General features: G+C 39.9%; 1 protein-coding gene across 1 annotated transcript in view; it reads right to left on the reverse strand.

Moving 5' to 3' along the window:
* Positions 1 to 16,541, reverse strand: part of LOC106070766 (protein naked cuticle homolog 2-like) — a 101,874-nt gene extending 85,333 nt beyond the window's left edge. The window contains exon 1 of the mRNA XM_056035474.1: positions 16,117 to 16,541. Within this exon, the coding sequence (XP_055891449.1) occupies positions 16,117 to 16,141 (25 nt within the window). The 5' untranslated portion in view covers positions 16,142 to 16,541. The remainder of the gene's footprint in view (positions 1 to 16,116) is intronic.
* Positions 16,542 to 22,043: the final 5,502 nt, after the last annotated feature.

The following is a 22,043-nucleotide window of genomic DNA, read 5'->3' on the forward strand; positions in this document are numbered from 1 at the left end:
GTCGTATTTCCGTAGGAAGGAAACTAATTTATTGCTGGAGGCGAATTATTATTATTATTATTATTATTATTATTCCTTAATTGAACTAATATTTCCCTACAAACTTACTGGCAAGAGTTTTAATAGTTGTTTTTTTTTATTTCCATGTGATTAATACAGAGTGTTAGTTAAAAGTAATCTTTAAAATTATCTTTTTTTTTAAAGCAAGTAGCATAGACCTGGGCCAAGTAAGTAGCAAAGACTGAGTCTAGTAAGTTACATAAAATGACGATCCAATGAAAAAGCATATGCTTTAGCCACGTTACTAGCACAGACTGAGCCAGTTTCGCACCCCAGACCAGAGGCAAGTAAAGGATCTTACTCTGCCTGGAGATCAAATCTTCCGTCACTGTTGTGCTATGTTATGGTTCCTGCATTGAGAGACAACTCCTAAAGACATTGCACAGCAAGGCAGCGGAGGTTTTAAGATCCAAGTCGCCTTGATGATTAGTTTTACTACGCTAAAGAACTTCTACCAGGGCCTTAAAAACAAAACAAAAATTTAACTCAAAATAATATATCTTTTTAAAAGTTCAATACTTGTTGTTGCTGGTTGTTAAAAAGAAATTTACAATAATAATAATAATAATAATTTTATTTATAAAGCGCTGTTAACAAACAAAATGTAGGCTCATGGCGCTGTAATAACATTACAAACACAAACACGACAGCTAAAATGACAGTTAATCTAAAAAAGTTTTAAACAGATAGGTCTTAATGATCTTCTTAAAAGTGGTGTAGCATGTTGTCTGTCTGAGATCAAAGGGGAGTGAGTTACAAACCTTTGGTCCGTAAACTGAAAAAGCCCACAGACCGTAGCTTTTGAGGGAGAAACGTGGCACTACTAAAAGCGTTGAGTCCATTGAGCGCAGGGCTCTCTGAGGTACATATGGAGTAATCAGTTCGCTAAGATACAAGGGCATCTCGTTGTTATATATACAATGCAGCAAAGCAACTATAAGTAAACCCATTGTCTAAATGTATTCAATTATTCTTTGATAACTATTTCGTTTAGACGTTAATTTGTTTATAAGCATCAATCAAATATATATGCCATGTTTCAAGTTTAGTAAAACCTTAAAAGTTGATTTTATTTCTTCGTCACATTTTAAATCATTAGCAAAAAACAAACCCCATTTGGGCAGTTGTTTGAGACAAACATATATAAAAAAGCTAACAAGATCCTCGAAATAAAGAATCACCCTTTGTGTCAGGATTTTGTGATTTTACCATCACAAAAGAGATACAAGACACCGATAGCAAAGACAAACAGACACAAACACTCTTTTGTTTCCCTGGCAATCAAATCATTAAATAGGAACAATCTAATATAAACTTTGTCACATGTAAATTATGAGTGAGTCTGGTGTGAATGTTCATTTTGGTTTCTTATAGTTATAATGTTTTTTGTTTGGTGTAATGCAAAAATTGTAAGACAAATTTCCTTACGGATAATAAAGATTATTATTATTATGTTAGAAATGAACGAGTAGTCATTCTCTGGCGCTGCCAGGGTCGAGTTTCGCTAAAGAGAAACAAAATTCATCGTAGTCCCTTTAACAGTTTCCACTGAGGAATTTTCTGGTGATGTGGCAGGTTTGCAGCAGTACCGCCCTCTGACAGGCAACGAAGATGTTCCTAGGAATGTTAAGGGCCTTGAAGGTGTCTGTGAGGTCAGTTGTTATTATCCCCTCGGTTGATATAACAATGGGGTATATTGTTATTTTGGACAATTTCCATAGACGCTTAATCTCCAAGCCTAGGTTCCCATATTTTCTTTGTTTTTCTATCTCAGTTTTTCTTAAATTATGAGACAGTGGTACGGCGATATCGATAATGGTAGCGGTTTTTTCTTTTTTATCGATGAACAGCAGATCCGGGCGATTGAAATCTACCGTTTTGTCGGTCAGAATAGGCCTATCCCAGTACAGCAGATGATCAGTAGACTCGAGAACCTCTTGCGGAGAGTATTTATAATTATTATTATTATTATTATAATTATTATTATTATTAAATACTTTAGCTCGTTGAGATTCTCTGTCATGACGTCATGATAAACTATTTCTTTACATTGGTATAGAGATAGACTATTTCGTATTGGAATTGATTTCCAATCAAGAGATTTATCATAAAAAAATAAGTTTTCGGTTTATTTTAATTTTTAAAATTTAAACATCTACTTTAGGGCTAATATTATTTAAACTTGAAATAAATAAACTAAATAATAGTAAATATATATTTATTTATCCTTCTGTCTCGGAAGACATGGATGCGCCCAGAAAAGTCACCAGTATTTGGTTTCAACTTGAGACGAGGCAGAATCTGGTGTGACTGACTAATCAAGCAAATTCTGGTGCGGCAGAGTTTGCCACAGTTCGTAAATGTGTACGCATCTGTTTTAGAGCTAGCTGATAGGGCAGCTTTCTTTTTATTTCTCCTGACTAAGGCAGCTTCGTTTCTTTTTTCTCTCGGCGAGGCTCGTACCAGCACGCACTTCTCATGTCTCGCTTGCAGACATCTCTATAGATTAGTCTTGGGCCCCCCTTGGGTCTGACTCCCTCCGCAAGTTCAGCTATAGGGGGTGTGGTTAGAAGCAGTCAAAAACAAAAAGCAGGAATTAATCAAATGGGATTTAACGCTCGTGTCGCCCTCCTATTTTTAGATGTCCATTTGTTTTGTTACCTATTTGTTACTGTGCGCAACAAACATTCACATTAAACATTCGTTGCCCCCAAACAATACAGCAGGCATTGCCCGATGCTTACCAATGTTTCAAACAACAGTGTTCGCATGTCACCGTTACATCAAGTTACAAAGTAACTGATAAACCTAGAACTCTCCCACATTCAAAGGCAAACAAAACAAAGCAGAGGAGACAACGGCCTGTGTGAGTAACAACAGTACAAAGTAGTGCCCAGCTCGAAGACTTCCAACACGTGGGCGATGAAGAAATAACACCCCCAGTCCTTTCCCCTACCCCCACTTCTCTTGGCTCGAAAGGTAAACATGGTTGGTGGGCTCCTATAGATAAGGTAATTACTAGAGGGTAATTTCTAACCTGTATATTGTAATTAACACGCGATAGCCCGAATTATCGTTATCTAGACCAAAATAAAACTGTAGGCGATACGTTTATGGAGCTGCACAAAAACAATAAAGATTTGATTTGTTTTGAGCCTAGAGAACGTTGCGGTAGTTATTCAGGGTGGTCTTCTTAAAGTAGACATTCGGGTGGATTCTTCTTGACCAATCCAACGTCTCTATAGAGAACTCTTGAATTTAAATGCACGGACCTTTGTCTGGTGCCCTCTAGTAGGCGATAGGTTTAAGATCACCTATATCATAGAATGAGAATTAAGAGAATAGATCACTGACCTATACCATCAAATTAGAATTAAGAGAAAAGATCACTGACATATGCCAAAAAATGAGAATTAAGAGAAAAGATCACTGACCTATACCATAGAATGAGAATTAAGAGAAAAGATCACTGACCTATACCATAGAATGAGCATTAAGGGAAAAGATCACTGACCTATACCATCTAGAAAGAGATCGCTGATCTGCACCATCGAGTGAGCTAAAAGTAAAAGATCACTGACCTATGTCATCGTGTATGCAATAAGGAGACGTTCACTGACCTAGCCATATGGTAAGCGCTAAGAAAAATATCACTGACCTATGTCATATAGAAAGAAAAAAAGGATGTGTCTACGGTTTATGCAAGCGCTGCCATTAAGTCGAGGGCAGTGTCTATGACAAAAATACGAAATATGTAAAATTCTGGCGGGAACTTTACACAAAAAAATCCTAATTACTATTCAATGATTATCTATCTCTAAACGTAGGTAAATATTTCACGTAGAAATAGATCAAGTAAGAGATTTCATCATTAAAGGTCAAACATATTCATTGCGATGGACTGTCCGTGTTTCGTTTTTTTGTCTTATTCGAAATTTACATTCAGTGGCGTAGCTGTGGTGGGGGAGGGATGAGAATTTGAAATCCCCTCGGGCCCCCACTTGAGAGGGGGGGGGAACCCCAAATGAGTGTTCGAATTTATTTTTTACATTAAATATTACATATTACGCAAAATGCAGGAGCCTCCAAAGAGGACAAGCCCCACCCCCCACCCCCATCGGGCCCCCAAATGATGGCGAATTTATAGCTACGCCACTGCTAGGCATGTATACTAAGAAAAATGTTCTGATTTCTAGTGATTATCGCAACTTTTTTCTTTCCCTGTAACTTGAACTAATTAACAACCACGTGATAATCTTCTACGAATTAAAAAAAAAAGGTCTTTCATCAAAATTCTACGATAAATACAGATCTGCCACTCGTTCTTAAAGAAAAAAAAATGCGCGCTCTGACCTTCCAGGAACTCGGTGACCTATAATAATAACACGAGAGAGGTCATAAACAGCAACCTACAACGTTCAGTTTTGGTGCGCTATCGCTTCCTCCCACTCAGTTTACTCACACACTTGATAGCATTCCTCATTCATTATTTTCTGTCGTTCTTAGGGGTGAATCAGGGTTGGGGGAGTGGGGGTATATTACATGCACGTACTCCTATGATATTCTAGAGTTTAGGAGATAGTGTTATGTTGATTGTTAAAGTGCATGTAATCAGAAGTGAAGTGTATGTAAAGAATGTAATCAGAAGTGAAGTGAATGTAAATAATGTAATCAGAAGTGAAGTAAATGTAAAGAATGTAATCAGAAGTGAAGTGAATGTAAATAATGTAATCAGAAGTGAAGTAAATGTAAAGAATGTAATCAGAAGTGAAGTGAATGTAAAGAATGTAATCAGAAGTGAAGTGAATGTAAAGAATGTAATCAGAAGTGAAGTGAATGTAAAGAATGTAATCAGAAGTGAAGTAAATGTAAAGAATGTAATCAGAAGTGAAGTGAATGTAAAGAATGTAATCAGAAGTGAAGTGAATGTAAAGAATGTAATCAGAAGTGAAGTGAATGTAAAGAATGTAATCAGAAGTGAAGTAAATGTAAAGAATGTAATCAGAAGTGAAGTAAATGTAAAGAATGTAATCAGAAGTGAAGTAAATGTAAAGAATGTAATCAGAAGTGAAGTGAATGTAAAGAATGTAATCAGAAGTGAAGTGCCTGTAAAGAATGTAATCAGAAGTGAAGTGCATGTAAAGAATGTAATCAGAAGTGAAGTGTATGTAAATAATGTTATGAGAGGTGGAGTGTACTTAATCAAGAGTTCAGTGCGTGTTAATAATGGTTAAATGCGGAAAGGTTCAGGTCAGAAAAAAAAAAAAACTGTCATCACGGAACATCTTCGGTTACAACACAAATCAAGCGTTGTAATTTTTGTTTGGATAAAGAGATGATGTGTCACGTGGTACTTCACGTGTGATACATATTGCCTCTTTTTCGTCTACGAGTCTACGGAGTGGTACAAGCGCTGGGATCAATGCAGTACTGGACTGAAGTTGGAAAGTATGGCAGCAGACAAGACATGTCCGATGTTTGGTGACCACAACCACCAGATAGATAGAAGCTAGCACTTCTAGTCAGACTTTGAACTGGCCACTGATGGCAGCCCACATCGTTAGGATCCGTTACAAGTGATTCCCGATGCGGACATAGCATGAAAACCATGAAGAATATCGAACACTTTGGTCTCAGAACGATGAGTGCTACAAAACTTCACTAGTGTACATGAGCGTGGTAGACCTAAAACTGGTGCTAGTGGGGGGGGGGGGGGGGATGTCCTCTAAAGTACAAAGACAAGGAAAACTAAAAAAACAAATGTCAGCTTCCGATACTGTAACAGACTGTATAGTATGAAGTTTTAGCTGGTGCATAGAGAACTAAGGAGAGTGTTTTGGTTGAGATTTGCATTAAAACAAATAGATAAGTTTAGAGTCACCAAGACAAGACATACTAATAAAAAATGTGGTTCACACTTTGTTTAGACACTCTTCTGGTGAACAAGGTGAACAAATGGAGTGAGGCACTAGGTCCACTTAAATGTAAACCAAGGGAGTGAGGCATTTGGTCCACTTAAATGTAAACCAAGGGAGTGAGGCATTTGGTCCACTTAAATGTAAACCAAGGGAGTGAGGCATTTGGTCCACTTAAATGTAAACCAAGGGAGTGTGACTTTAGGTCCACTTAAATGTAAACCAAGGGAGTGTGACTTTAGGTCCACTTAAATGTAAACCAAGGGAGTGAGACACTAGGTCCACTTAAATGTAAACCAAGGGAGTGAGACTTTAGGTCCACTTAAATGTAAACCAAGGGAGTGAGACACTAGGTCCACTTAAATGAAAACCAAGGGAGTGAGACACTAGGTCCACTTAAATGTAAACCAAGGGAGTGAGACTTTAGGTCCACTTAAATGTAAACCAAGGGAGTGAGACACTAGGTCCACTTAAATGTAAACCAAGGGAGTGAGACTTTAGGTCCAGTTAAATGTAAACCAAGGGAGTGAGGCACTAGGTCCACTTAAATGTAAACCAAGGGAGTGAGACTTTAGGTCCACTTAAATGTAAACCAAGGGAGTGAGGCACTAGGTCCACTTAAATGTAAACCAAGGGAGTGAGACACTAGGTCCACTTAAATGTAAACCAAGGGAGTGAGACACTAGGTCCACTTAAATGTAAACCAAGGGAGTGAGACACTAGGTCCGCTTAAATGTAAACCAAGGGAGTGAGACACTAGGTCCACTTAAATGTAAACCAAGGGAGTGAGGCACTAGGTCCACTTAAATGTAAACCAAGGGAGTGAGACTTTAGGTCCACTTAAATGTAAACCAAGGGAGTGAGACACTAGGTCCACTTAAATGTAAGCCAAGGGAGTGAGACACTAGGTCCACTTAAATGTAAACCAAGGGAGTGAGACACTAGGTCCACTTAAATGTAAACCAAGGGAGTGAGACACTAGGTCCACTTAAATGTAAACCAAGGGAGTGAGACTTTAGGTCCACTTAAATGTAAGCCAAGGGAGTGAGACACTAGGTCCACTTAAATGTAAACCAAGGGAGTGAGACTTTAGGTCCACTTAAATGTAAACCAAGGGAGTGAGACACTAGGTCCACTTAAATGTAAGCCAAGGGAGTGAGACACTAGGTCCACTTAAATGTAAGCCAAGGGAGTGAGACTTTAGGTCCACTTAAATGTAAGCCAAGGGAGTGAGACACTAGGTCCACTTAAATGTAAACCAAGGGAGTGAGACACTAGGTCCACTTAAATGTAAGCCAAGGGAGTGAGACTTTAGGGCCACTTAAATGTAAGCCAAGGGAGTGAGACACTAGGTCCACTTAAATGTAAACCAAGGGAGTGAGACTTTAGGTCCACTTAAATGTAAACCAAGGGAGTGAGACACTAGGTCCACTTAATTGTAAACCAAGGGAGTGAGACACTAGGTCCACTTAAATGTAAGCCAAGGGAGTGAGACTTTAGGGCCACTTAAATGTAAACCAAGGGAGTGAGACACTAGGTCCACTTAAATGTAAGCCAAGGGAGTGAGACACTAGGTCCACTTAAATGTAAACCAAGGGAGTGAGACACTAGGTCCACTTAAATGTAAGCCAAGGGAGTGAGACTTTAGGTCCACTTAAATGTAAACCAAGGGAGTGAGACACTAGGTCCACTTAAATGTAAGCCAAGGGAGTGAGACACTAGGTCCACTTAAATGTAAACCAAGGGAGTGAGACACTAGGTCCACTTAAATGTAAGCCAAGGGAGTGAGACTTTAGGTCCACTTAAATGTAAACCAAGGGAGTGAGACACTAGGTCCACTTAAATGTAAACCAAGGGAGTGAGACACTAGGTCCACTTAAATGTAAACCAAGGGAGTGAGACACTAGGTCCGCTTAAATGTAAACCAAGGGAGTGAGACACTAGGTCCACTTAAATGTAAACCAAGGGAGTGAGGCACTAGGTCCACTTAAATGTAAACCAAGGGAGTGAGACTTTAGGTCCACTTAAATGTAAACCAAGGGAGTGAGACACTAGGTCCACTTAAATGTAAGCCAAGGGAGTGAGACACTAGGTCCACTTAAATGTAAACCAAGGGAGTGAGACACTAGGTCCACTTAAATGTAAACCAAGGGAGTGAGACACTAGGTCCACTTAAATGTAAACCAAGGGAGTGAGACTTTAGGTCCACTTAAATGTAAGCCAAGGGAGTGAGACACTAGGTCCACTTAAATGTAAACCAAGGGAGTGAGACTTTAGGTCCACTTAAATGTAAACCAAGGGAGTGAGACACTAGGTCCACTTAAATGTAAGCCAAGGGAGTGAGACACTAGGTCCACTTAAATGTAAGCCAAGGGAGTGAGACTTTAGGTCCACTTAAATGTAAGCCAAGGGAGTGAGACACTAGGTCCACTTAAATGTAAACCAAGGGAGTGAGACACTAGGTCCACTTAAATGTAAGCCAAGGGAGTGAGACTTTAGGGCCACTTAAATGTAAGCCAAGGGAGTGAGACACTAGGTCCACTTAAATGTAAACCAAGGGAGTGAGACTTTAGGTCCACTTAAATGTAAACCAAGGGAGTGAGACACTAGGTCCACTTAATTGTAAACCAAGGGAGTGAGACACTAGGTCCACTTAAATGTAAGCCAAGGGAGTGAGACTTTAGGGCCACTTAAATGTAAACCAAGGGAGTGAGACACTAGGTCCACTTAAATGTAAGCCAAGGGAGTGAGACACTAGGTCCACTTAAATGTAAACCAAGGGAGTGAGACACTAGGTCCATTTAAATGTAAGCCAAGGGAGTGAGACTTTAGGTCCACTTAAATGTAAACCAAGGGAGTGAGACACTAGGTCCACTTAAATGTAAGCCAAGGGAGTGAGACACTAGGTCCACTTAAATGTAAACCAAGGGAGTGAGACACTAGGTCCACTTAAATGTAAGCCAAGGGAGTGAGACTTTAGGTCCACTTAAATGTAAACCAAGGGAGTGAGACACTAGGTCCACTTAAATGTAAACCAAGGGAGTGAGACACTAGGTCCACTTAAATGTAAACCAAGGGAGTGAGACACTAGGTCCACTTAAATGTAAACCAAGGGAGTGAGACACTAGGTCCACTTAAATGTAAACCAAGGGAGTGAGACTTTAGGGCCACTTAAATGTAAACCAAGGGAGTGAGACACTAGGTCCACTTAAATGTAAACCAAGGGAGTGAGACTTTAGGTCCACTTAAATGTAAACCAAGGGAGTGAGACTTTAGGTCCACTTAAATGTAAATCAAGGGAGTGAGACACTAGGTCCACTTAAATGTAAACCAAGGGAGTGAGACACTAGGTCCACTTAAATGTAAGCCAAGGGAGTGAGACACTAGGTCCACTTAAATGTAAGCCAAGGGAGTGAGACTTTAGGTCCACTTAAATGTAAACCAAGGGAGTGAGACACTAGGTCCACTTAAATGTAAGCCAAGGGAGTGAGACACTAGGTCCACTTAAATGTAAGCCAAGGGAGTGAGACTTTAGGTCCACTTAAATGTAAGCCAAGGGAGTGAGACACTAGGTCCACTTAAATGTAAACCAAGGGAGTGAGACACTAGGTCCACTTAAATGTAAGCCAAGGGAGTGAGACTTTAGGGCCACTTAAATGTAAGCCAAGGGAGTGAGACACTAGGTCCACTTAAATGTAAACCAAGGGAGTGAGACTTTAGGTCCACTTAAATGTAAACCAAGGGAGTGAGACACTAGGTCCACTTAATTGTAAACCAAGGGAGTGAGACACTAGGTCCACTTAAATGTAAGCCAAGGGAGTGAGACTTTAGGGCCACTTAAATGTAAACCAAGGGAGTGAGACACTAGGTCCACTTAAATGTAAGCCAAGGGAGTGAGACACTAGGTCCACTTAAATGTAAACCAAGGGAGTGAGACACTAGGTCCACTTAAATGTAAGCCAAGGGAGTGAGACTTTAGGTCCACTTAAATGTAAACCAAGGGAGTGAGACACTAGGTCCACTTAAATGTAAGCCAAGGGAGTGAGACACTAGGTCCACTTAAATGTAAACCAAGGGAGTGAGACACTAGGTCCACTTAAATGTAAGCCAAGGGAGTGAGACTTTAGGTCCACTTAAATGTAAACCAAGGGAGTGAGACACTAGGTCCACTTAAATGTAAACCAAGGGAGTGAGACACTAGGTCCACTTAAATGTAAACCAAGGGAGTGAGACACTAGGTCCACTTAAATGTAAACCAAGGGAGTGAGACACTAGGTCCACTTAAATGTAAACCAAGGGAGTGAGACTTTAGGGCCACTTAAATGTAAACCAAGGGAGTGAGACACTAGGTCCACTTAAATGTAAACCAAGGGAGTGAGACTTTAGGTCCACTTAAATGTAAACCAAGGGAGTGAGACTTTAGGTCCACTTAAATGTAAATCAAGGGAGTGAGACACTAGGTCCACTTAAATGTAAACCAAGGGAGTGAGACACTAGGTCCACTTAAATGTAAGCCAAGGGAGTGAGACACTAGGTCCACTTAAATGTAAGCCAAGGGAGTGAGACTTTAGGTCCACTTAAATGTAAGCCAAGGGAGTGAGACACTAGGTCCACTTAAATGTAAACCAAGGGAGTGAGACACTAGGTCCACTTAAATGTAAGCCAAGGGAGTGAGACTTTAGGGCCACTTAAATGTAAGCCAAGGGAGTGAGACACTAGGTCCACTTAAATGTAAACCAAGGGAGTGAGACACTAGGTCCACTTAAATGTAAACCAAGGGAGTGAGACTTTAGGTCCACTTAAATGTAAACCAAGGGAGTGAGACACTAGGTCCACTTAATTGTAAACCAAGGGAGTGAGACACTAGGTCCACTTAAATGTAAGCCAAGGGAGTGAGACTTTAGGGCCACTTAAATGTAAACCAAGGGAGTGAGACACTAGGTCCACTTAAATGTAAACCAAGGGAGTGAGACACTAGGTCCACTTAAATGTAAGCCAAGGGAGTGAGACTTTAGGTCCACTTAAATGTAAACCAAGGGAGTGAGACACTAGGTCCACTTAAATGTAAACCAAGGGAGTGAGACACTAGGTCCACTTAAATGTAAACCAAGGGAGTGAGACACTAGGTCCACTTAAATGTAAACCAAGGGAGTGAGACACTAGGTCCACTTAAATGTAAACCAAGGGAGTGAGACTTTAGGGCCACTTAAATGTAAACCAAGGGAGTGAGACACTAGGTCCACTTAAATGTAAACCAAGGGAGTGAGACTTTAGGTCCACTTAAATGTAAACCAAGGGAGTGAGACTTTAGGTCCACTTAAATGTAAATCAAGGGAGTGAGACACTAGGTCCACTTAAATGTAAACCAAGGGAGTGAGACACTAGGTCCACTTAAATGTAAATCAAGGGAGTGAGACACTAGGTCCACTTAAATGTAAATCAAGGGAGTGAGACACTAGGTCCACTTAAATGTAAACCAAGGGAGTGAGACACTAGGTCCACTTAAATGTAAACCAAGGGAGTGAGACTTTAGGTCCACTTAAATGTAAATCAAGGGAGTGAGACTTTAGGGCCACTTAAATATGAACAAACACGTTTAATCTACATTAATCTACATATCTGGAGTGGCCAAGTCGAACCCATAGACAACTCTTAGTATCTGGAGTGGCCAAGTCGAACCCATAGACAACTCTTAGTATCTGGAATGGCCAAGTCGAACCCATAGACAACTCTTAGTATCTGGAATGGCCAAGTCGAACCCATAGACAACTCTTAGTATCTGGAATGGCCAAGTCGAACCCATAGACAACTCTTAGTATCTGGAATGGCCAAGTCGAACCCATAGACAACTCTTAGTATCTGGAATGGCCAAGTCGAACCCATAGACAACTCTTAGTATCTGGAATGGCCAAGTCGAACCCATAGACAACTCTTAGTATCTGGAATGGCCAAGTCGAACCCATAGACAACTCTTAGTATCTGGAATGGCCAAGTCGAACCCATAGACAACTCTTAGTATCTGGAATGGCCAAGTCGAACCCATAGACAACTCTTAGTATCTGGAATGGCCAAGTCGAACCCATAGACAACTCTTAGTATCTGGAATGGCCAAGTCGAACCCATAGACAACTCTTAGTATCTGGAATGGCCAAGGCGTTAAACGTTGTCCATTCATGGAGTAGATTTCATCAGTTCCCTTTTAACCCAAGAAAACTAGATCTAGGTATTAAACAACACAATTCCTATTCAAAATTGGCTTCTTGGTGTCAAGGGTCATCCAGATGAGCCGATACTTTGTGTATTAACATCATCATGAGCGACACATTTGTATAGTATTAGTATTATTAATGTCAGAGTATATATGAGTATTGAATAGTCTAGAATAATAGTCTAAAGATGTGTACATGTGACAGTGTAGTCTACGTTTTGACTGACTGAGCCTGGCCAAATGACATCTGCACGAGTCAACACACATACTATACATTGTATACAAACACGCTGCATATTAGCGTTAAGAACATAAGTAGACCACGTGACAGGTTAATGACACCAAGGAGAAATAACAGAACACTACTCCCTCCCCAGCTTCTTGTAGTACTGTTGCATAATACTTGTGACCAATTGGTGGAGGTGTTTCACTTAAAGCTAAGCTTACACCAATCCAGCCAATCAATAGGCCTGTTACAGCGAAGCACATGTGTGACATTGCAACTAAAGCCGGAAGTTTCGGTACAGACCATCGGTCAGACTCAACGTGCGAGTGTGTGTATGTATGTGAATCATCTCCAAATATCAGAGGCGTAGATGACCAGCTGAGGGGGGGGGAGAGTTGGGTGTCTGGACCTCAGCTGGTGTAAAAAAAAAAGTTTCGAAATGTCCTATTTTCAATGCATGCTAGTAAAAGTCAAGAGAAACTGTCATTGGAGCATATGAATGAACTAACACAAGAAAGTAATGCTGTTGACAGATGTGCAGTCTACATGAAACATGAATTACCAGGAAGTCGATAAAAATGTTTATTTTACTCTTATGTTATTATAATACAATAAAATAAAATTGATCTTATATTACTTACTTAAAAGTAAACTTGTGTGACATGATGGGTGAGCTATGGGTCTGAATCTATGTGTGACCTGATGGGTGAGCTGTGGGTCTGAATGTATGTGTGACATAATGGGTGAGATGTGGGTCTGAATGTATGTGTGACATAATGGGTGAGATGTGGGTCTGAATGTATGTGTGAAATAATGGGTGAGCTGTGGGTCTGAATGTATGTGTGACCTGATGGGTGAGCTGTGGGTCTGAATGTATGTGTGACATAATGGGTGAGATGTGGGTCTGAATGTATATGTGACATGAAGGGCGAGCTGTGCGTCTCAATGACAGTGACACGATGGGTGAGCTGTGGGTATGAATGTGTGACATGATGTGTGTGCTGTGGGTCTGAATGTATGTGTGACATAATGGGTGTGGTGTGGGTCTGAATGTGTGTGTGACATGATGGGTGTGCTGTGGGTTTGAAAGTATATGTGTGACATGATGGGTGTGCTGTGGGTCTGAATGTGTGACATGATGGGTGAGCTGTGGGTATTAATGTGTAACATGATGGGTGAGCTGTGCGTGTGAATGTGTGACATGGTGTGTGTGCTGTGGGTATGAATGTGTGTGTGTGACATGATGGGTGAGCTGTGGGTATGAATGTATGTGTGACATGATGGGTGTGCTGTGTGCACGAATATATGTGGGACATATCTCATTTTTTCCCTTTTTAAAATATTAATTTGTCTTATAAAATGCCGAATACAACAAGTTCAAAAGGTGAGACGGTACATATTAGGAACAACTTGAACTTTATTCGTGACGATAGGTTAACTATCACTTTTCAAAAATAGGATCGAATTGCTGTTTTTATAAAATACTTTAGCCTAATGAAAAAAAAAAAAGGGGGGGGGGTCGACTTACAGATTCATGTGATTTCAATTATCACTAGATGGACTACTCTGCCTGCACATCGCATGTTTGTGTAGAGTGACCGTGTTTTTAGTTCACTGAGAGACGTACGTGTGGTCAATGTTGTTTATCCATGGATCATGTGTGTGGTGTGTGCTGTCGCGACCACCAGATGGACTGCTCGGTCCCCAGCGTGTCAAGTGTGTGTGTGTGTGTGAGCAGAGGAAATGTTCGCGAGACAGATGAGGGACCGGATGAGGAACAGAAGTGTGGGAAAGGGGGAAGGGTTAAGCAGAACAGATTTTTTTGGGGGGAGGGAGGGGGGATATATTGGGCATGGGAGCCAAGGCTGACAAGGCTCACTTTGCTTGGACACAATACTGGCCGATGAAGACAGCAGATGAAAGAGAAGAAGTGACCAAGAGTGCTGTGACCTGAAGTGTCCAGAGACAAGTGGAGGTCACGTCGTTAAAACGCCACTCCATCAGCCACTCCATCACTTGCTCCCCCCCCCTCCAAACATACACGGCTAACCATCTATCTAGGGTGGTCAACTGCTAGCCATTTACTCTTGGCTTAGTCTGTAGCGTGAGAACCTTCGTGTTGGTTACACTACATTACACACACACAACAAACGCACCATAAAGATACATTAAATAACTGAAGCATAGTTTCACAGGCTTAGAAAATGAAGACTGATCTATATCCATCTAGCACTGACTAGGTCACATCATCTAGCACTGACTAGGTCACATCATCTAGCACTGACTAGGTCACATCATCTAGCACTGACTCGTTCAGTCTATCACCCTCCAGCCCTGATCATATCACACATCAATCTAGCACAATCTATTTACAGTTTTGATTGTATCACTCTTATACTTTGATCTAGATCTGGATACTGTGTAGTGATCGCTGTGTGTGTACAGACATTCACACAGACATGACCAGCGTTTCACCACACAATTAGTCCAACGGTTTCACCAATTATCTCGCCACCTGGAAGTAAAATTCCAGGGGACACAGATTTGTTGGGGGGTGGGGGTGGGGGAGATTGAGTGCCAGTTATTCCGTTGATAGTGATTCGTTATCTGACCATGATTATGTTCCGAAAAAAAAATGCGATGCCAATATTGAATCATTTATGCTATCACCAACCTCCCAATCCTATGATTTCCAACATTTATCAACACAATTCTATTGTCACTTAGATCTTTTAAGTAGATTCCAAATTTTCAGAACAGTTACACAAATTGTTTTGTAATATAACTATTTATAAAAAAAACTTTTTATTCGATCTAGATTCTCAATCAAGATAAAAAACTTTAAATATCAAACTAGTTGTACTAGAGCCTGTGACTAGTCTAGCTAATGTTAATATGTTATAGGCTATGCCCCGCTAGGCCTATATGCTCCTGTATCTAACAAGAGCCAATCACACAAAAGATATAAAATTCAGGCCTGTTTGATATGGTTTGAAGATATTGTTTGACATGTTTCGGAAGTTCCTTAAGAATCGAAGATTATTAGGCCTGCATCCTAGCTAGCCCAAACCTCACACGACTGGGTGGGCGTCATGCAGGGTTGGAACGCGACAGTCCACACACCAGAGCGCTTACCACATATCAGATAGCCATCATATAGTACTTATATCTAGTATATGTCTTTTTCTACTATCTAAATTCAGAGTCTAGATCAATACAGAATCTAGATTCTAATAATTTGACACATGAAAATTTAGTCTTACTATTGAATTGAATGTAAATCTAGATTTTCCTAAAAAAAAAATATTTTTTATCTAGAAAATTCTAAATCACTTTTGATTTAGTCTTCTAGACCTAAATTTAGATTTGATATAGAATAATATACATTAATAAATATTTTATTATAAGAGATTGATCTAATAATTAATATTTAATTTTAATAGATCTAGATCTACTTTTAGACAATTTAGTACACTGTCTACATATTCTATTAAAAGTATTATACATCTTAAGGACTAGATCTAGACTAGAGTCACTCTAGTCTAGAGTCTAGTAGCCTATATTGCCGCTATATATTGTCTAATGTAGATCTAGACTAGAGTCTAGTAGCCTATATTAGGCTATATAACTATATAATATATTGTCTAATGTAGATCTAGTCTAGAGTTGTATGGTAATCCTGTAGATAACTCGACTAATTAACTTACCATGTTTACTCTGCAGTTTACCCATAGTCAAGATTGGTTATCCATTACTTGAATAGAATGTTCACATGGTATCCAACTGTCTGTGTTGTGAGTGGAACTACTTCCAAAAGTCAAAGAACAACACTGCGTGAAACTGAACACACACAGAAACGTCCTAAGCTCGTTAGATAGACTCGACGAACTATCCAAGTAATAGGCGAGTAAACACACACACACACTGTTAGAAGTGAAGAAAACTAAAAAGACACAAAAACAACAAAAGCTTAACTTCTTTTTTTCTTCTTTCCTCTGGGTCTGCTAGACTCGAGTTTTAATCCACCACCACTCAGCGCTGAGAAATTATTGGCACTTCGACAAACTTCTGTTGTTTTTTTCCCTCGACGTACCCCTCGTACTGTGTAGTCAGACACAGCGAGCTCTTTTAACTACGCGGCGCTGTTCTTCGTGTTTGCCGAAAAAGAAAGGGGCGGGGCCTAGCGTCGACCTTCTCTCTCTCCCTCTCTCCCTCTCTCTCTCTCTCTCTCTGCTCGCCCCCCCCCCCTCTTTCTCTCTGTTTGTGGTGGCCATGCATTGTGAATGACATCGGACAAGTCAGTACATCCCAAAACAGTTTCACTGCTTCAAAGAAAATACCGAAACTTAAAGGGGGAATAAGTCACAAAGTTTAAATGTTCAGTGTCACGCCAGACAAAGATTATGACACATGCATTTCAATAGGAATTCAATACAATTATCGCCCTTGAACTAAAACCCTTGATTAATGCGGGACAGCAGTCGTAGATTTCAAACCTTTCGGAAGCCATGCTAGCGCCGTTTTATTCTCTACAGGAAACAGGAAAATAAATATTTTTTGTATTCTAAGGTTTCCGTTGTACCTAATACGTGGAAGCTTGTGGGTTCAAACCCCGAGAAAACAAATTCTCTTCAGAGTATCAGATCTCTAGATCTTCAGTTTACAAGTGAATGGTGATGCAGGATATTGGCTACATTAGCTATAGATTAAGGCCCCCACCCGTGGACGGTCCTCCAAAATATTGCTCGATCGAGTTTGTTATGGATGAAAATGACGTGTCCCATGTCACAAAATTAACAAGGGCATTAATCCTATCTACCGTTAGTCGTCCTATACATCACTATATATATATATATATATATATTGTTTTTAGAAGAGACATACATAAGGATCACATTGGAAGGTGTAGCTAGGTGCTGGTAAGAGTGTGATATAGAGCTTCCCAGAAGCTCACAATTCTAAGTTTAGCTCTCACTCGAAACTTTCGCTTTCAAATAAATTATTCGATCATTCTCTACAAATAGCATCTCAGTTCGGGGTAACTGTCTTTCCAGCAACAACAACAAAAAAGTCCATGTATAGCTCTATAGAGGCATTGAGTGCAATATTTCACATGACCACGCAATGTCGCAAACCCAGTTGCGACCTACATATTTTGCCAGAATTGATTCGGACTAATCCGTGGTCCGCGGGGCTCTACTTAAGATGTCTTTTTTGTCTTCTTCGACTGTCCTCGTCAAAGGTCCTTCAATGAGTCTCAAATGTGTGTCCTGCGACCTTAGTGAGAGTTGTCTCGCGGAGTCTAGGTCTACCCACACTCAACAACAAAATATTGAGTCATCCACCCCCAATGGTTGATTCAATGAAATTAGCAAGTAATAATTCATACATACAAACATATATAGACAACGTAGAGTCAGAGTTACAGTTTAGCAAGAGAAGGCTCTAGTCTAGACAGAAGGCCCTTACATTCTTTTGAAGGCTTCAACAAAAATGCAAGTAACTATATGAATAATTCTCTAAAAGATTGTCTTAGTTGTGCCAAAAGTACTACTATTTTGTTGCGGACTTTTCCTTCTTTTATTTAATAGTCTTTTTTTTTCAAAACTTCTTTTAAAAGTGAGGCACTGGGCGACTGCACAGTTAGTGTTACCGTAAATGGGGCGCCGTGTATGTAGTTATTTAAAAAAAAAAGATTTTAAAAAATTATAATTTCCCCCCCCCCCCTCTCTCTCTCTTTCTCTCTTATACACACACACACACACACACACACATTGTCTCGTGCGAGAGATTTGTCCTCGACTTGATCGTGCGCATCCGGGATTATCATTAACAAGGGACACTACCAATGAAATACGAATGTTCTGTCGAGTTATTTCCCTTGCTAAATCGCGCAGATAAAGATGGTTGTTGTGGTGTTTGGAACACACACACACACAAAGATTCACTTTTTATTTTTAAACGAGGAAGGGGGTTGGGCGGCACTACTCTTCCATCAAGCACTCATCATTAATTGAAACATTTTCTTACCGCTGAATTCTTTTATTTTACCCCTGGAATAGTCAAAGCTCACTTCTGCTTTGATTTGCCCTCGTTCTGATCATTCCCGGCTCCGAGCAGCTTTCGTTTTGTTACACGCTCACTAAAGAACACACACACACGCGCGCAAAAAGATCTTTTCTTTTCTCGCTATGGCGATGACTATCATCAAACGAGCAATACTTAGTTTTTTTAAGTTGATCTTCGAGGCCTAACCTGGTTATTGCCCTTAAAGACAGCGCTGGTATTAACCCGTCAAATGGTCTCCCTTTGTTCTCGCTTTGATCTTGGCTAACAATAAAGACAATGCGAATCAAGCCCCATGTCCCTAGCCACTACTTCTCACTAGCCTCGTGCCAGGCGGCAATTCACGGATTTTCCCGATTTTGATCTTTCGGTTTTTTTTTTTGTTTGTTTTTGTTTTTATGTGATCTTCGGACGACATATTCGCTTTGTTAATCTAATGGGAGACAATCAGGAGAACTTTTTATGTGTACCTTAATGTTATTGTAGTCCTACCTCGATAGATTTAGGAGCAACTATTTACCCTCCACCACCACCACCACCACCCCTACCCCCCTTATAGCAGCCACTCTTTCATTAACAAAAATGTGTACACCTTCCTCCACAGATTACCCAGAAGCTACGCATAACCCATGAATGGGTGGAGACTTGGGTCTAGATAACTTGAGTTTCTGTTAAATTTTATCAGAAACAGTATAACCTTCTCAGATCTTCTTCAGCAGCCACAAACTTCCTAAAACTTATAAGGTTCCCCGTCAGAGAAAATGAGCAGGCCATTCAAGACTTCAGGATGTATCAGTTATTTGTCACCCCCACACACACACACACACACACACACAACACTCATCATAGATAAAGGACACATTATTTAGCCACAACATTCTTAAGTTCCTTTCAGAATTACCCCCCCCCCCCCGAATGTTAGAATTGAGACAGTACAAAAGCTACATTCGCTGTGGCATCATTCAGTCTTTTCTTGTGGGTGGTTTCAGCCAGCCTCGATGGATAACTGGGCAGCAAATGTTTCAAAACAATTGTTATTTGTCAAATGGATCAGTGGACGATAAGCTGGTGTACACATTAAGATAAAGAGCCTATTTCAGACGTAGTTATACCTACAATCTATCTCCGCCTTCAAATAGAGAAAATAATTCGTTACTAGAGCAGCACTTAGATATAGGGAAATCTACATCTCTGTCTGTCTGTCTGTCTGTCTCTCTCTCTCTCTCTCTCTCTCTTATATAGGGAGAAAGCAAGAGAGAGAAGGAGGGGTGATTAGATAGAATCATGAATTAGTAAAAATGTTACAAACATTAAAGATTTAGAGAATAACGTTTGCTTGAGTTTGAAAAAAAGAGAGAGAGAAAAAAAAAAGTCTTTTGATACGATGATAAAACCAGTTTGCTCGTTTGAAGCCTACGATAGCGTGTTACGCGTTTGTTCCGATTCATCTCCCACAAGCCCCCCCGCCCCTTACACACATCAAAGGCACGGCCTGTCTGTCATCTCCCCAGGTCTAAGTGTATAGATAAAACTGCAGGAGGGATGACCGGGGGGGGGGGGGAGTCCAGGCTCACCACTTTTAGAGCATCATTGCAATGGCTAGGTGAGGACATCCCTCGGGGTGGGGGGTGGATACAAAGTGATGAGGGGGGGGGGTGGATGGTCGTGTTTGGCTGTAAAAAAAAATTAAGGGGGTGGGCGGGGTAAGATAGGTTGAACCTGTCACTTGAATGTTCACATCAAAAACAAGAGTGATTGATCTTTTAATGTCCAGTCCTTTGTGCATCAATAAAATATTTGTTTGGCGAATAAGGTTATCGATAATCTATCTATCTAGCTATCCGTCTATCTAACTATCTATTTTATAGACATATGATCTGCATGTCTAGGTTATGAAAATAAAAGTGAACATCTCTTAACACCATATGTGTCGGTTGTAACTAAGAATATTTTCTTCGATATAGAGGGAAGTTTATGCTTCTGTTACAACAGATAGACATCATACAATAGTATAGGCATCATACAATAGTATAGGCATCATACAATAGTATAGACATCATACAATAGTATAGACATCATACAATAGTATAGGCATCATACAATAGTATATCCTGTATAAACTTTGGAGGATTTTGTAATCTTGAATTAAAAATAGAAGAACAGTTTGCATGCTTCATTTGAAGCAAGAAGAACATTAAAAATGTTTTTGTTTTTTTAAGACAATACTTCCTTTATTGATTAATAACTAATGAATGTTAGATTTAAAAACAATGGAACATTTTTACCAAGTCCCATCCCCACCCCTCCCCTCTCTCGTTATCTAGCCAAATTTAAATTTATTTATTCCCCCTCCCCCAGCCCAATGTGACCAAAGCGCTAGTAATATGTTCCAACAATATGTAGCAACTGTTTAATTTCCAAGAAAATCGTCAGAGCTGTTGTCGTGATCCGCGTCCACTTATCCAGGTTTTAGGCTTTGTTTCCATGAAGTTACGAATTGAATAGAGGTATTGTCTATTTCCAAATATGAAATATTTCAGCTATAAAAAATTAATGTTTCAGTTATAAATAAGAAATGTTTCAGTTATAAATAAGGAATAATTCAGTTATAAAAAATGTTTCAGCTATAAATAAAAAATGTTTCAGTCCTAAAGAACAAATGTTATAATTCTAAAGAAAATAAGTTCTCAAACCAAACCATAATTTTTAGCGGCCCCCGAAAGGGGAAAAGACGCCATTAGTTTTGTGTGAAGTCTGTCCTTCCGTCCCGTTTAGATCTCGTAAACTACAAAAGATATTGAAAATCCGACATCACAATATTTTAGAGTTTTTAGACCATTCAAAGTTCTGATGCAACGGCTACTTATTTTTTCTGAAAGCGAAAAATCTAATTTTTAAAATCAGTCATGAAAGCAGTTTTTAAAGAGAAAAAGCTAATTAGTATGCATCATAATTTAGACCTAATTTAAAATGAATAGTAATCGTGTAAACTTCATTTTTCCCAATTATTTCATATAGGAAATATTCATAGTATTTTTTTTTTTTTAGTATTCGAATAAGAGATTGATCTTTTTCAAAACAATTAGATCAATTATGAGACATCAAGTTAGGCCAGGGGAGGCGCAGTGGCTGAGCGGTAAAGCTTTGGCTTCCGAACAGGGGGTCCCGGGTTCGAATCCTTGTGAAGACTGGGATTTTCAACTTTGGAATCCTTGGGCACCTCTGAGTCTACTCACCTCTAATGGGTACCTGACATTAGTTGGGGAAAAGTAAAGGCGGTTGGTCGTTGTGCTGGCTACATGACACCCTCGTTAACCGTAGGCCACAAAAACAGATGAACTTTACATCATCTGCACTATAGACCACAAGGTCTGAAAGGGGAACTAGTTAGGCCAGGTTTACATCTAACTTTACATTCACTTTCACCTATCCTTTGATCTGCGGGACCGTTGGGGCACCACACAATATCTGTTAACCTTCTTTCTCCATTCTTATCTTTCATTAGTCTTTGATATAATTTCATTCGGATGTTCTTTCTGAAAATATTGAAGCCTTCCTGGGTGGACCA

This window comes from Biomphalaria glabrata, chromosome 7 (assembly GCF_947242115.1).
Source record: "Biomphalaria glabrata chromosome 7, xgBioGlab47.1, whole genome shotgun sequence".
In the NCBI taxonomy this organism is placed as follows: Eukaryota; Metazoa; Mollusca; class Gastropoda; family Planorbidae; genus Biomphalaria; species Biomphalaria glabrata.